This window comes from Etheostoma spectabile, chromosome 1 (assembly GCF_008692095.1).
Source record: "Etheostoma spectabile isolate EspeVRDwgs_2016 chromosome 1, UIUC_Espe_1.0, whole genome shotgun sequence".
NCBI lineage: Eukaryota > Metazoa > Chordata > Actinopteri > Perciformes > Percidae > Etheostoma > Etheostoma spectabile.
The window spans coordinates 30,748,414-30,760,420 of NC_045733.1; the positions used below are offsets into that span (position 1 = coordinate 30,748,414).

The 12,007-nt window shown below is 42.9% G+C and overlaps 1 protein-coding gene across 1 annotated transcript in view; it reads left to right on the forward strand.

Moving 5' to 3' along the window:
- The window catches only part of iqgap1 (IQ motif containing GTPase activating protein 1), a 67,497-nt gene that overhangs the window by 47,622 nt on the left and 7,868 nt on the right, over nucleotides 1-12,007 (forward strand). The window contains exons 16-30 of the mRNA XM_032511743.1: nucleotides 2,124-2,214; nucleotides 2,355-2,522; nucleotides 3,221-3,363; nucleotides 4,077-4,247; nucleotides 4,350-4,433; nucleotides 4,527-4,598; nucleotides 4,984-5,053; nucleotides 5,417-5,781; nucleotides 6,872-7,035; nucleotides 7,132-7,356; nucleotides 7,932-8,072; nucleotides 8,204-8,288; nucleotides 10,834-11,066; nucleotides 11,279-11,411; nucleotides 11,575-11,677. Of these exons, the coding sequence (XP_032367634.1) occupies nucleotides 2,124-2,214; nucleotides 2,355-2,522; nucleotides 3,221-3,363; nucleotides 4,077-4,247; nucleotides 4,350-4,433; nucleotides 4,527-4,598; nucleotides 4,984-5,053; nucleotides 5,417-5,781; nucleotides 6,872-7,035; nucleotides 7,132-7,356; nucleotides 7,932-8,072; nucleotides 8,204-8,288; nucleotides 10,834-11,066; nucleotides 11,279-11,411; nucleotides 11,575-11,677 (2,248 nt within the window). The remainder of the gene's footprint in view (nucleotides 1-2,123; nucleotides 2,215-2,354; nucleotides 2,523-3,220; nucleotides 3,364-4,076; nucleotides 4,248-4,349; nucleotides 4,434-4,526; nucleotides 4,599-4,983; nucleotides 5,054-5,416; nucleotides 5,782-6,871; nucleotides 7,036-7,131; nucleotides 7,357-7,931; nucleotides 8,073-8,203; nucleotides 8,289-10,833; nucleotides 11,067-11,278; nucleotides 11,412-11,574; nucleotides 11,678-12,007) is intronic.

Here is a 12,007-nt window from a genome sequence, read left to right on the forward strand (position 1 = left end):
CACACGCACACACACGCGCACACGCGCACACACACACACCATCCTCTGGTTGTTGATTAGTGAATGTGGCTGTTTGAGGCGATTAGCTGAAGATGGAGGAAATAGTTAGAGCAGTGTGAGCTTCCTGTTGGCTTTCAAAGGGTCAGTGCCAACGAAATGTTCCCCAGCTGAGAGGGAAAGATCTCAGGTGGCAGGGTTGACTAAAGAGACATGGCTAAGATGTAGGGCTGAAACTAATGATTGTATTCATTATCGGCTATTAATTAATTGTGTGATCTTTAACACTCAAGCACTGGAAAAAACACATCTTTGGAGTCTTGTCCTTGTTTTTAGTGTTTTATTGTTTTAAGTCAGCTTTGCACTTTCGTCTAAATATCGCATGTACTATTTGGTAAATCCTATTAATACTATTGTAGTCTGTTTGTCTGTTTGTAACTGTTGTTGTGTATTGTCCCAAACAGGTCTCTCTTGTGAATTAGACTCTGTGTCTTAATGAGATTACCGGTATAAATAAAACCTATATATTTAGATTACTATCACAGAGGAGAGGACCTTTTTTCCGTTAAAAATGACTCAAACCTAAAGAATGGATTATCAAAATGGTTGGGGGTTAGTTTAATAACAACGCATCAATTAGGATTAATCTTTACAGCTCTACTAAAATGCAGTCAAACTGTAAGAGGGGTGGTTCAGGGGAGTTTGGAGAAGAAGCAAACCGCAAAGCCTGCAGTTCAATTTGTGACTGGCTTCTTTGTGTTGCCCCATTAACTCTGCAGTATTAGAACAGTTAGTCAGAGACAGTCAGGCAGAAGTAAGCTTTGACTGGGCTGAGGGCTGTGCCTAGACAAACAGCAGGAAGTCCTGCCCTGACTCTGACTAACAAGCCAAATATAGTCTACTTGTTGAATGCGTCTTCAGATGGTTATCGCCTCACTTTGTAACTGCAACAGTCACAACTGGGACCGTATAAGATTCAGTCTAGACATGCCTTGGTGTGCGTGTGTGTGTGTGTGTGTGTGTGTGTGTGTGTGTGGGTGTCATGAATGACCTCATGGTTTTAAAGGAAGGAGAGGAACAATTCTGCAAAAGAAAAGTTTAGAAAGATGAATTCTAATGTACCCCACCCCCTGCGGCTTTCACTTCCTCTTATTTGCATGATGGGCTTGAAACGTGTGGTGAACTACATCAAGCTACGCCAGAGTCCTCCTCCAGTCCCTCCGCCCACTCTGGCACCACACCCTGTCTCCCGCCAGCTGCAGGGACTCATCATCACCCACACACAAATACCCATTACCGCACCAATTGCAAACATACAAACACTAATCAGCGCTCGTCCAGGTACCGCTCTGTTTACTATAAAGATGCATTCATTTCAGTCCTCCTGGTGCATGCTGTTGCAGCCGCCAACTCCCCTCCCTTTGCAAAAGAAATCTTCCTCCAAGTTCTAATATCAGTCGGTCAGACCAGCACAAACACACCTCCTCGTCTATCTTAAAGCACTACGTGAAGGGGCGGGACACGTGGAGGGGGAGGCCCAAACCCAAACCAAATGAGTTGCCGGTTTCAACGCGCTCTAGAAAGCAAAAGCACAAGTAGCAAACAGCTGCAGACAGAGTGCGCCATCTGGATGCAGTTAGGTTTAACTACAGTTCATAATGTGTGTAAACTTAGTCGAGCTGCAAAGATTGATCAAGGAGTTGTGGTAAATGAATCTCCACCTATTTTGATAATAAATTAATCGGTTTGTGTCATTTATTTAAAAATAAAAGGTCATCATTTTTTTTGAATGTGAATATATTCTAGTTTCTTCTCTCCTCTGTGACAGTAAACTGAATGTCTTTATGTTGTGTACAAAACAAGACATTTGAGGACGTCTTCTTGGGCTTTGGGAGACACTGGTCCACATTTTTTTCACAGTTTTCTGATATTTTATTGACCAAACAACTGATTGTCGATTGATTGTCGATTATTTTTTTTCAATGAAAATAGACATTATAAGCCTTTTGTTACAGTGTGTGTCTGGTTTACACCGCCCTGTCATTATGCAATGCATAAAGTGAATCAACGTTTTTTTTTTTTTTTTTGTTTAAAGTTTCTGAACGTATGTTGCCGTGTCCTTCCAGGAGACCCAGGACCCCTCTGCTGTGCTGTGGCTGGATGAGATCCAGGATGCCATTCTGAAGGCAAACCAGGACACACAGGAGGCCTTGCAGTGTAAGCGCACACTTCATTCTTCAAATCTGTTATATATAAGATTGCAGAAGATTTACTACCCACATTCTGCCAAGAGTTCTTGATGTTAGGACAACGTATAAAAGCAGCGAAGGGCTTATGTTGTGTGTTTGGGTCCGCAGTCTCGCGCTCCATCCAGGCTATCAATGAGGCGGTGGACACTGGCGATCCAGCTCAGACTCTCGCTGCTCTGCGTAACCCCGGGTCAGGACTGTACGGAGTCACCTCCGAGTGTGCTCAGACCTACCAGGATGACCTGTCCAAGATAAAAAATGAGAAAAAGGCAAAAGGTGAGGAGAAAATGTTGGAATGAATAAGGAGAAGGACCGTCACCTTGTCTCTCAAAGAAAATTCTGCAATTGGGATTCAATTTGGAGGAATGATGCATGTATTCAGTGGTTTCCAGTGTTTTTAAATTGGGCTGCACAATTAATCGCAATTTTATTTAAATCGCAATATGAACAAGCACAATATCCAAATCACTGTGGGGGTGCAATATTTGTTGAAGGCGCAAACAATGTGTCAGACCATTCTGAATGAAGTATTGTGGCGCTGCAGAGACGTCCCGGCCTAGAAATCATATCCAACAGACTAAATCCTCGCAACCATCACTCACTATAACCATTTTAATTTTAATATTTTTCAATGAAAGTGAAAATAATTATAAAAAAATTATTTCCTCCAATATCATGAATCATATCACAATATCAGTCAAAATAATCACAATTGGATATTTTCCTAATGTCGTGCAATCCTATTTTTAAAGTGACAGATATTGGCCTGATGCAGGGATTATTATTTACCATCAAAGTTTCATTCTTTGAATGATCCAATATTGTGATTAAAAATCATATTTCAAACTACGAAGAATTTTGCCTGTTGCACTCCATTACTGAAATAAATGTAAAATGGAGGGATGATGCTACTTGCTAATTAGGTCCATTGCCTCCATCTTGTTCACTTGCGTTCTGTAATGCGGTGTGTCCAGGTGATAATGGCAGTGACTGGGTGAAACACTGGGTGAAGGGAGGACACAACTACTATTATAACCTGGAGACCAACGAGGGCACCTGGGTGGAGCCAGAGGGCTTTGTGCAGAACAACACCCAGCTCAACAAGGAGGACATCCAGGTGGGTCCCTGTAGTCTCCCATTGGCAGACCTATCTCCACAGCGCTGTGTAAGGAGTACGGTCTGGCTTCACCACACATACATTCCAAGACCAAAGGAAAAGTTTCTCTAGGTTGTTGGCTCTTCTTTAAACCAGTCACAATCGTCTTGGGCGGCTATAAGCTCCAGTCGCAGCGACGGTGGCTCTGCTAAATAGTCCTATGGAAGGAACTTGTTTTGGTGGAATATGTGCACCCTGCAAAAGAAACCATATAATATCAAATGAAGTTAACTGTTGACACAATACTGTAACATGAGCTATTTGAATTAACTGGATTCATGGTTAAACTCAACTTGCTCTCCCCAGTGTATCCCTGTGTGTACTTTGTTCCCAATAATCAATCCCACCAATCAGTCCCAAAACATCCCAGTTAGAGATGAAATGCCCTAAACATAATTCTTGTAAATCTTTACAGTCATTGCCCAAAAGAACCAAGCAGGCCTGTATTGTTGCAAGATCCAAATATCCTTCAAAACTTGCCTTTTTCACATGTAGCTTGTTAGCTCAAGGTGTTGTTGTTGTGTCCCAAAGCGACAGGATTTTGAGAATGGCAACACAGAACTACTGTTGACTCATTTAGTTGATTGTGAATTGTCCTTGTGCAGCACTGCATGGCCATAGCTTTTTTTTTTTTAGACATTGAGTTAAACTGGTTGCTTTATGCTTCCTGTCAGTCGGTGGTGTCCGGGGTAACCACAGCCTACAATCGAGAGCAGCTGTGGCTGGCCAACGAGTCCCTAATCGCCAAGCTGCAAGCGCGTTGCCGTGGCTTCCTGGTGAGAAAAAGACAAAGGGAGCGGATGAGCTTCCTGAAGTCCCAAGACCCAGCAGTTTCATGCATACAGGTGAGAGACACCTGTAACACAGCTATCATCCTGAGTGCACACATTGAAACTGCTGTCTGTTGTGAGGACTTGTTGTTATACTGATTGTCTTTTCTTTCTCAGGCCCACTGGAAAGGCCACCAACAGAGGAAGAAGTTCAATGACCGTAAGCAGTATCTGAAAGACCACAGTGACGAGGCCGTCAAGGTAAAGTTATTATGCAATGTCTGTAACCTAACTATTATTACCAGACGTATGAATACAGTTAAAACTGATAGGATTTGTTTTTGTCTTTCTCAGATCCAATCCATGGTTCGGATGCACCAAGCGCGTAAGAAATACAAGGATCGTCTAAAGTACTTCCAGGATCACGTGAGTGTTCAAAGCCTCAAACCTTGTTGAATAAAATTACCTGAAAATTAAGTTTTGGACAATTTGGGGGAAAAAAAAAATGGGTTGACAAATGGTTTATTGACAAAGGGTTGTAAATGGTCTGTCACAGAAATGAGGGTTTACATTAAACAGATTGCAGTGTTATCTAATAAAAGCTTCTAATAAAAATCACTGTGCATTCATTTCCCGTGACACATCGCTGACATTTAGCCGGTGTCCTGTGGGCTTTGAGGGTGGCAGACGGATCATTATCACTCTGACACGAGTGAAGTCATTTCCACTTCAGCTCACCGGGGATTCCTGGGGTACTGTTTTAAAGAAATGAAAAAAAGGTCAGCCAAGTGATTGCTGTTTTCTACTGCAGATCAATCAAGTGGTGAAGATTCAGGCTTTCATTCGAGCCAACAAGGCCAGAGATGACTACAAGACGCTGAGTGAGTAGGATCAGACTTTGATTGCTATAAATAAAGGCTGATTTATGGTCGCGCGCAGAGCTTTTGCTGTAGGCTATGTAAGTGGCCTGATGTTTACGCTTGTGTGCGTCAATCTCTTTAAGAGAATGGCAGGCTAGGCGTGCGTGCGGGTGGGTGGGTGGTAGAGCGAGAGAGACATTAGAGAGAGTGACCTGCAAAATGGGATTGATTTTTTTTATTGTAGTACCAAAAACTTAAATTCTGAGGATTTAATATTTGGTGTCTAAGTCTCGATTTATTATAGCCAAGAAAAATATAGCGAAACTATGCTGTATCCCACCCCTAATTGATTGTCAACATGTCCTTCCTCCTCCTCCCCACCAGTCAGCGCAGACGATCCTCCGATGGCAGTGGTCAGGAAGTTTGTCCACCTGCTGGACCACAGCGACCAGGACTTCCAGGAGGAGCTGGAACTGATGCGGCTCCGCGAGGAGGTGGTCACCAACATCCGCTCCAACCAGCAGCTGGAGAACGACCTGAACCTGATGGACATCAAGATCGGCCTGCTGGTGAAGAACAAGATCACGCTGCAGGAGGTGGTGTCGCATAGCAAGAAGCTGACCAAGAAGAACAAGGGCCAGCTGTCCGACATGATGATGATGAACAAGCAGCGGGGGGGCCTGAAGGCCCTCAGCAAGGAGAAGAGGGTCAAACTGGAAGCCTACCAGTACCTCTTCTACCTGTTACAGGTAACGTTACAGTTACATCTCTGCTCTTGGATTTCTTTGTCCCTAATCCTGATATCTGCCATCTGCCTCAAGGCTACTCATCAGGACGGGGGCTGCAAGGGGGACACGGGGTGGCACTGCCCCCCTTAAATTATGATTGCCCTATCATGAGGTTGGCTGCATGAAACAACAAAGGCATAAAATAAATTAAAATTATATAGACTTCTTGGATGCTCCAGATGGTTATTGCCTCACTTTGTAACTGAAACAATCACAACTGGGACGGTATAAGATTCTTTCTAGTCATGCCTTGGTGTGCGTGTGCGTGTGCGCGTGCGCGTGCGCGTGCGCGTGCGCGTGCGCGTGCGCGTGTGTGTGTGTGTGTGTGTGACAAAAAGACGGTCTCACATCACCCCTGTTAAGTATCTTTACTGGCTCCCCGTAGCAGAGAGGATTCACTTTAAGTTCTCACTCTTACGGACAGAGAGTTGTACAATCAGGCACCTTTTTTATTTTGGTTTCATTTCACCTTCATTTTTTTCAGGCAGGTCCTTAAGAACAGCTTGTTATATTTAATGGCGGCCTGACAAGAGGCAAAGCTACTTAGGGAAAGGAAAGGAGGGCTAGTTAAAACAAAATACGTTAGAAATACATACAGTTTAATGACATAAAATACAACTTGAAATGCAACACAACACAGCTGGAAATAGTTGATGTGGAAAAGCAACTACATACAGTATGTTGGTGAACGAGGCTGATATACCTGCATACATGGCCGAGCTACTTCAACAATATTAAGACCTGTGGTCATCGATCTTTTGAGTCCATAGCACTGAGACTTTGGAGCGCTCTGCCTCCACCTTTACACTCAGCTGTTTTCAGATAAAGGCCTACCTTTTTAAACAGGCATTTGGTTGACCTATCTTCACTTTAATTTATTTTCTATTACTTTGTAATTTGAATTGTTCATTGTGTTTGTTACATGTATGATCTTCTGTGTTTTTTATTTAAAAAACTTTGTGATTTTTATCCATGATAAGCGCTCTTTAAAAACATTTAACTGACTTACTTACTGATGATATTTAACCCAGTGTCTGCTTCCATTCTATAGACCAACCCCACGTATCTGGCCAAGCTGATCTTCCAGATGCCACAGAATAAATCCACAAAGTTCATGGACTCTGTCATCTTCACCCTGTACAACTACGCCTCCAACCAGAGGGAGGAGTACCTGCTAGCCAAGCTCTTCAAAACAGCCCTGCAGGAGGAGATCAAGTGAGAACCAGACACTGCAACAGTCCTTTTATGAGCACAGTTTTAAATCCAGTGTCCATGAATACACAGTTAAAAAATGGTTTCAACTGTCCGCAGGTCAAAAGTGGACCAGATGAAGGAGATCGTCACAGGAAACCCGACTGTCATCAAGATGGTGGTGAGTTTCCACCGCGGTGCGCGGGGGCAGAACGCGCTGCGGCAGATCCTGGCACCGGTCGTCAAGGAGATCATGGACGACAAATCCCTAAACATCAAGACCGACCCGGTGGACATCTATAAGGGCTGGGTCAACCAGATGGAGACGCAGACTGGAGAGGCCAGGTGAGCTTAAGGCTACGTGACAAGAGGGTGGCTGTCTAATCTTTTTAAATACAGGAAAATCATAATGCAACAAACGGCAAACCAAGAAAGTCACATCACTTATTTTATGGCCAATTAAATCTTAATATTTCTATTTATTGATGTTGAATACTCTGGTCAATCACCATTTACATTTGTTCACCAGTAAACGTAAAGTTTGTAGTTTGTAGGGTCACTGGACAGACATTATACTATAGAATGTGTCAGCTAAAAAAGTTATGAGATAACAAAGTAATTAACAGTAATAAATATATAAAATAAATATATAAAAAATACAAACTGTCTTTTTTACTTTAGTTTTAAGAACAGATGGTGTTTTGTAGTGGCCTGGTTTAAATGCTAGTTTCAAGAAATCTTATCAATTCATTATTGCTTATCCCATTGACAGATTTCTTTGTTGGTATTAGTACATTTTTTCAAATTACAGAAGTTTTTTGCAGTGATGAAAGCATGGCTACAGTACTGCACACTAGTGAAGCAAAAGGCTTTAGAGGGATATGATATTAACGGTGTTCTGTCTGCCCTGTCCTCAACAGTAAGCTGCCTTATGACGTGACTCCAGAGCAGGCCATGTCCCACGAGGAGGTGAGGACGAGACTGGAAGCCTCCATCAAGAACATGAAGACCATCACTGACAAATTCCTGTCTGCCATCATTGTCTCGGTGGATAAAATCCCGTACGTTCCTCACCTACAGCATCACTGTCTGCATTTTCACAGACACGAGTCAGCTGCATCGAACCAACATTTCTAGGGAAATTGTTCCCGCTGCCTGTCTCACGTTGTCTGTGTGGCTTTTTGTCCGTCAGATATGGGATGCGTTTCATCTCCAAGGTGCTGAAGGACACCCTCCATGAGAAGTTCCCAGATGCTACGGAGGATGAGCTGCTCAAGGTTTGCATCTTTAATTCGGAAGTGTAATGTTTGTCACTCAACATGTGCTTCCCAGTCTTTAAAGGGTCAGTTCTACCAAACCGCAAAAGAAAAATATATTTTCTATATCCTAGTTCCCACTCACCACAGTGTTATCTAACCATGCAGAGGATTTCAGTTTAATGAGGTCTCTGACACTGAGACTTCCCTGGATGTTCCACCAGGTGCGTCTGTGCTGGATTCTGGTTTTGGTCCGTCCTCCGCCACGTCACACCAAGAGCGTCTCGCTGCCCGACTCACAGATTTTTATTTTCTCTAAAAGTACTTGAAAGAACAATCACATGTTTATTTAGCTAGTATGTACCTTCAACTCCAGACACTACTACGGTTAAACTCCATGCCTTCTCTTTTCTGACGTTGTCCTTTTAAAAAAGATCTGTGATGTGGTGTTAGGTTTTTCCTCTTCTAAGATGAGTCTCGCAGCACAGACTTGCCTGGTGGAAAATACTACAAACCCAATACAACTGTGGTTCATGGCATTTGATTTGTGCACTTTAAACATCTCAAAATTAAATTCAGAAGCAGGTCACACACAGATTTGTCCACTTTAAGCTAGGGCTGCACGATATGAGGAAAAAATGTATCAGATTCATTTTTGACTGAAATTACGATTGCGATATGATTCAAGATATTGGAGGGAAATGGTCAATTTTGTATCATTACTCTCATTTTCATTAAAAAATATTAAAATCTAAAAAGTTAAATTGATTTATAGCGTGATTTTTGCGAGGATCTGTACAAAACAAAGATTTTTTTCTTTAGTTGCTGGGATGTCTCTGCAGCACCACAGTACTTATTTCAGAATGGTTTGACCCCTTTTTTTGCCTTTAACAAAATATGTGTTAAAAGCTGCAATTTGGATATTGCAGTACTCCAAACTGTGATTTCGATAAAATTGCGATTAATTGTGCAGCCCTACCTTAAGCTATGACCACCACCTCCTTCTGCATCGAGATAGTTTGCCGTCATTCTGAGATAGACAGTTCTGTTGAAAACTGGGTGAACTGACCACCACAGCTCCTCCTCTCTGGCCTCTTCATTGATCGTCTTCGGCCTGGCTCTCTCTTCCCTGTTTCTTATACCTTTCTTTCCTTTTTTTTTTCTCCCCTTTTTCTGCTGTTGCTCTGCCCTTCCCCGCCTTGCCGACCAGCTGCAGCCTCTCTGCCGGGGTGGTGATGTCCTCCTTCACTCTGTCTGCTGACATAAAGGTGGCCCATGACACTCCTCTGGCTCTCCTCTGCACACGCTGACAGGGTCAAGAGCCTTTTCCTCTTCTGCACTAGCACCTACCAAACTTTTGAATCTCAACTCCTTCCCTTCATGGTTAATATGAATAGTCCTAAAATAGAAAGATGCCAACAAGGACGCCGTTTGCAGCTTTTTTTTGGTCTGACAACGAATGTGGTCCCTAAATAACTTAAACTAGCACTGTGTAGGATTTAGTGGCCTCTAGCGGTGAGGTTCCAGATTGCAACCACCTGAATACCGCTCATCTCTGCCTTTCCAAGTGTGAAGTAGAACCCATGGTGGCCTTCGGGTAACGTTAAAACTTGATAAACCCTTTCTAGAGCCGCTTTTTGGTTTTCCGCTGTAGAAACTATAGACTGTATACAAATATGGAGGATGCCTCTCCACTTCCTCTCGATGTAAAAAAGTGAAGCCAAAATACCCCGGATACGGGGGCTGACATCTTGTAATTTAAAAGTCTCGCCCAAATACCCTCCCGGCCAATTGCGAGTGATTTACAGCTGTCAATCATGACATCCCCCCCCCCCCCCCCCCCCCCCATTTTTTATAGCATTAAATAACTAATAAAAACAAAACTTATCAGAAAAATGAGCATTTCAACAGACATCAGCGTGATAAGAACTACCTAAAATGACAGTAATCATCTTTGAATAAAAAATGTATTTGACATTTTTTAGTTTGGCCCATGTCCTATTTGGTAACATGGAGGGGCGGTGATTTATAACATATACTGCTGCCAGCAACCAGGGGGCGATCCAGATGTTTTGGGTTAACTTTTACAGTCTATGCATCAACCCCTGGTAAAAACATGGCAGGGCAACATGGTGGGCTCTGTATAATAAAACCAAAACGCATATGAAGGGCTCATTCTAAGCTAACAAAAACACAATGATTCTTAGTTTCAGGTGATTTACACTAATGAAAACATAGTTAAGAATATTATATTTCATCTCTGCAAATAGATCACCCTAAATCCAGCACACAAGTTAAATGACAATAATCCTTATTTTTCGGAATACTAGTATTTCTGTTTATGGCTGCATCATGCAGCACACCTATAACTTCACTAACATTTCATTCTAAATAGTTTGAACAGTGTTCATACAAAAAGTAATATGTCTCCAATTTTAGGAGCTTTTTATATGGCATTGCAGCTATTTTTCATCCAAAAAAAAGTGTTCATAAAGCATGAAAAATATGTCTCCTTTTCTTGTGATAATACTTTGACTAACTGGGTCATTTGATTTTTACGTTTCAGATTGTGGGGAACCTCTTGTATTACCGCTACATGAACCCGGCCATCGTGGCACCCGATGCCTTTGACATCATCGAGGTGTCGGCGGGTGGCCAGCTGACCACCGAGCAGCGGCGAAACCTGGGCTCTGTCGCCAAGATGCTGCAGCACGCCGCCTCCAATAAGATGTTCCTGGGAGACAACGCCCATCTCAATCCCATCAATGAATATCTCAGTTCCTCCCACCAGAAGTTCAGGTTGGATGTTTATTATTATGGACATTTGAGGCAGATGTGGTACAACTAGCAATGTTTTAATAGAGTGTGCGGAAGCTAAAACCTTTCCAAAAGGGGCACTCAGTTACTTCAGGATGCTGTTAGTAAATGTCTAGTTTCTCCTCAGTGATGCTCTCATGCTGTCTTTGCTGTTTAAAGCTCTTCTTCTGACCTTATCCCTTCTTACATCGCAGGCGTTTCTTCCTGGCGGCCTGTGACGTTCCCTCACTTGAAGATAAGTTCAACGTGGATGAGTACTCCGACTTGGTCACTGTCACCAAACCTGTCATCTACATCTCCATCGGAGAGATTATTAACACTCACACAGTGAGTTTGGACCCCCTCCTTCCCGCTCTCAAATCATTCCCACTGTCACACTTATATTCCTGTACTCAAATTTTTGATTTCCAGATGCTTTTTTTATTTTTATTTAAGAGATTTTGTCTTATACAGTATGACTAACACTGCCTGGGCTCTTCTGTCCTGTTAGCTGCTGCTGGACCACCAGGACGCCATTGCTCCAGAGCACAATGACCCCATCCATGAGCTGCTGGAGGACCTGGGCGAGGTTCCCACCGTAGAGTCCCTCATCGGTGAGTGGAGTGAAGCCGAAGGCTTTCTTTGTCGGTGTGGTTCCAGTTCAGCAAATAAAACTAAAATAGGAGGAGGGTCAGTTATTAGGTGGGCCCATTTTTTTTTGACACTCGATAGACTTCACACTTGCTGGGTGTTTTGCTGAGGACCCAAGGAAGTGCAATGTTGAGTGTGAGCTCTAGATATTTATTAGTAGTGCTGAACGTTCACACTGTATAGTGCATTAAAGGTGCAATATACCCTATATTCAAGTAGAACTACATCTAAAGCCTGTAGTGTGATTTGCAAAAATCCACTGCTCCCTGTTAAGATGCATCAATCAGGGCCGG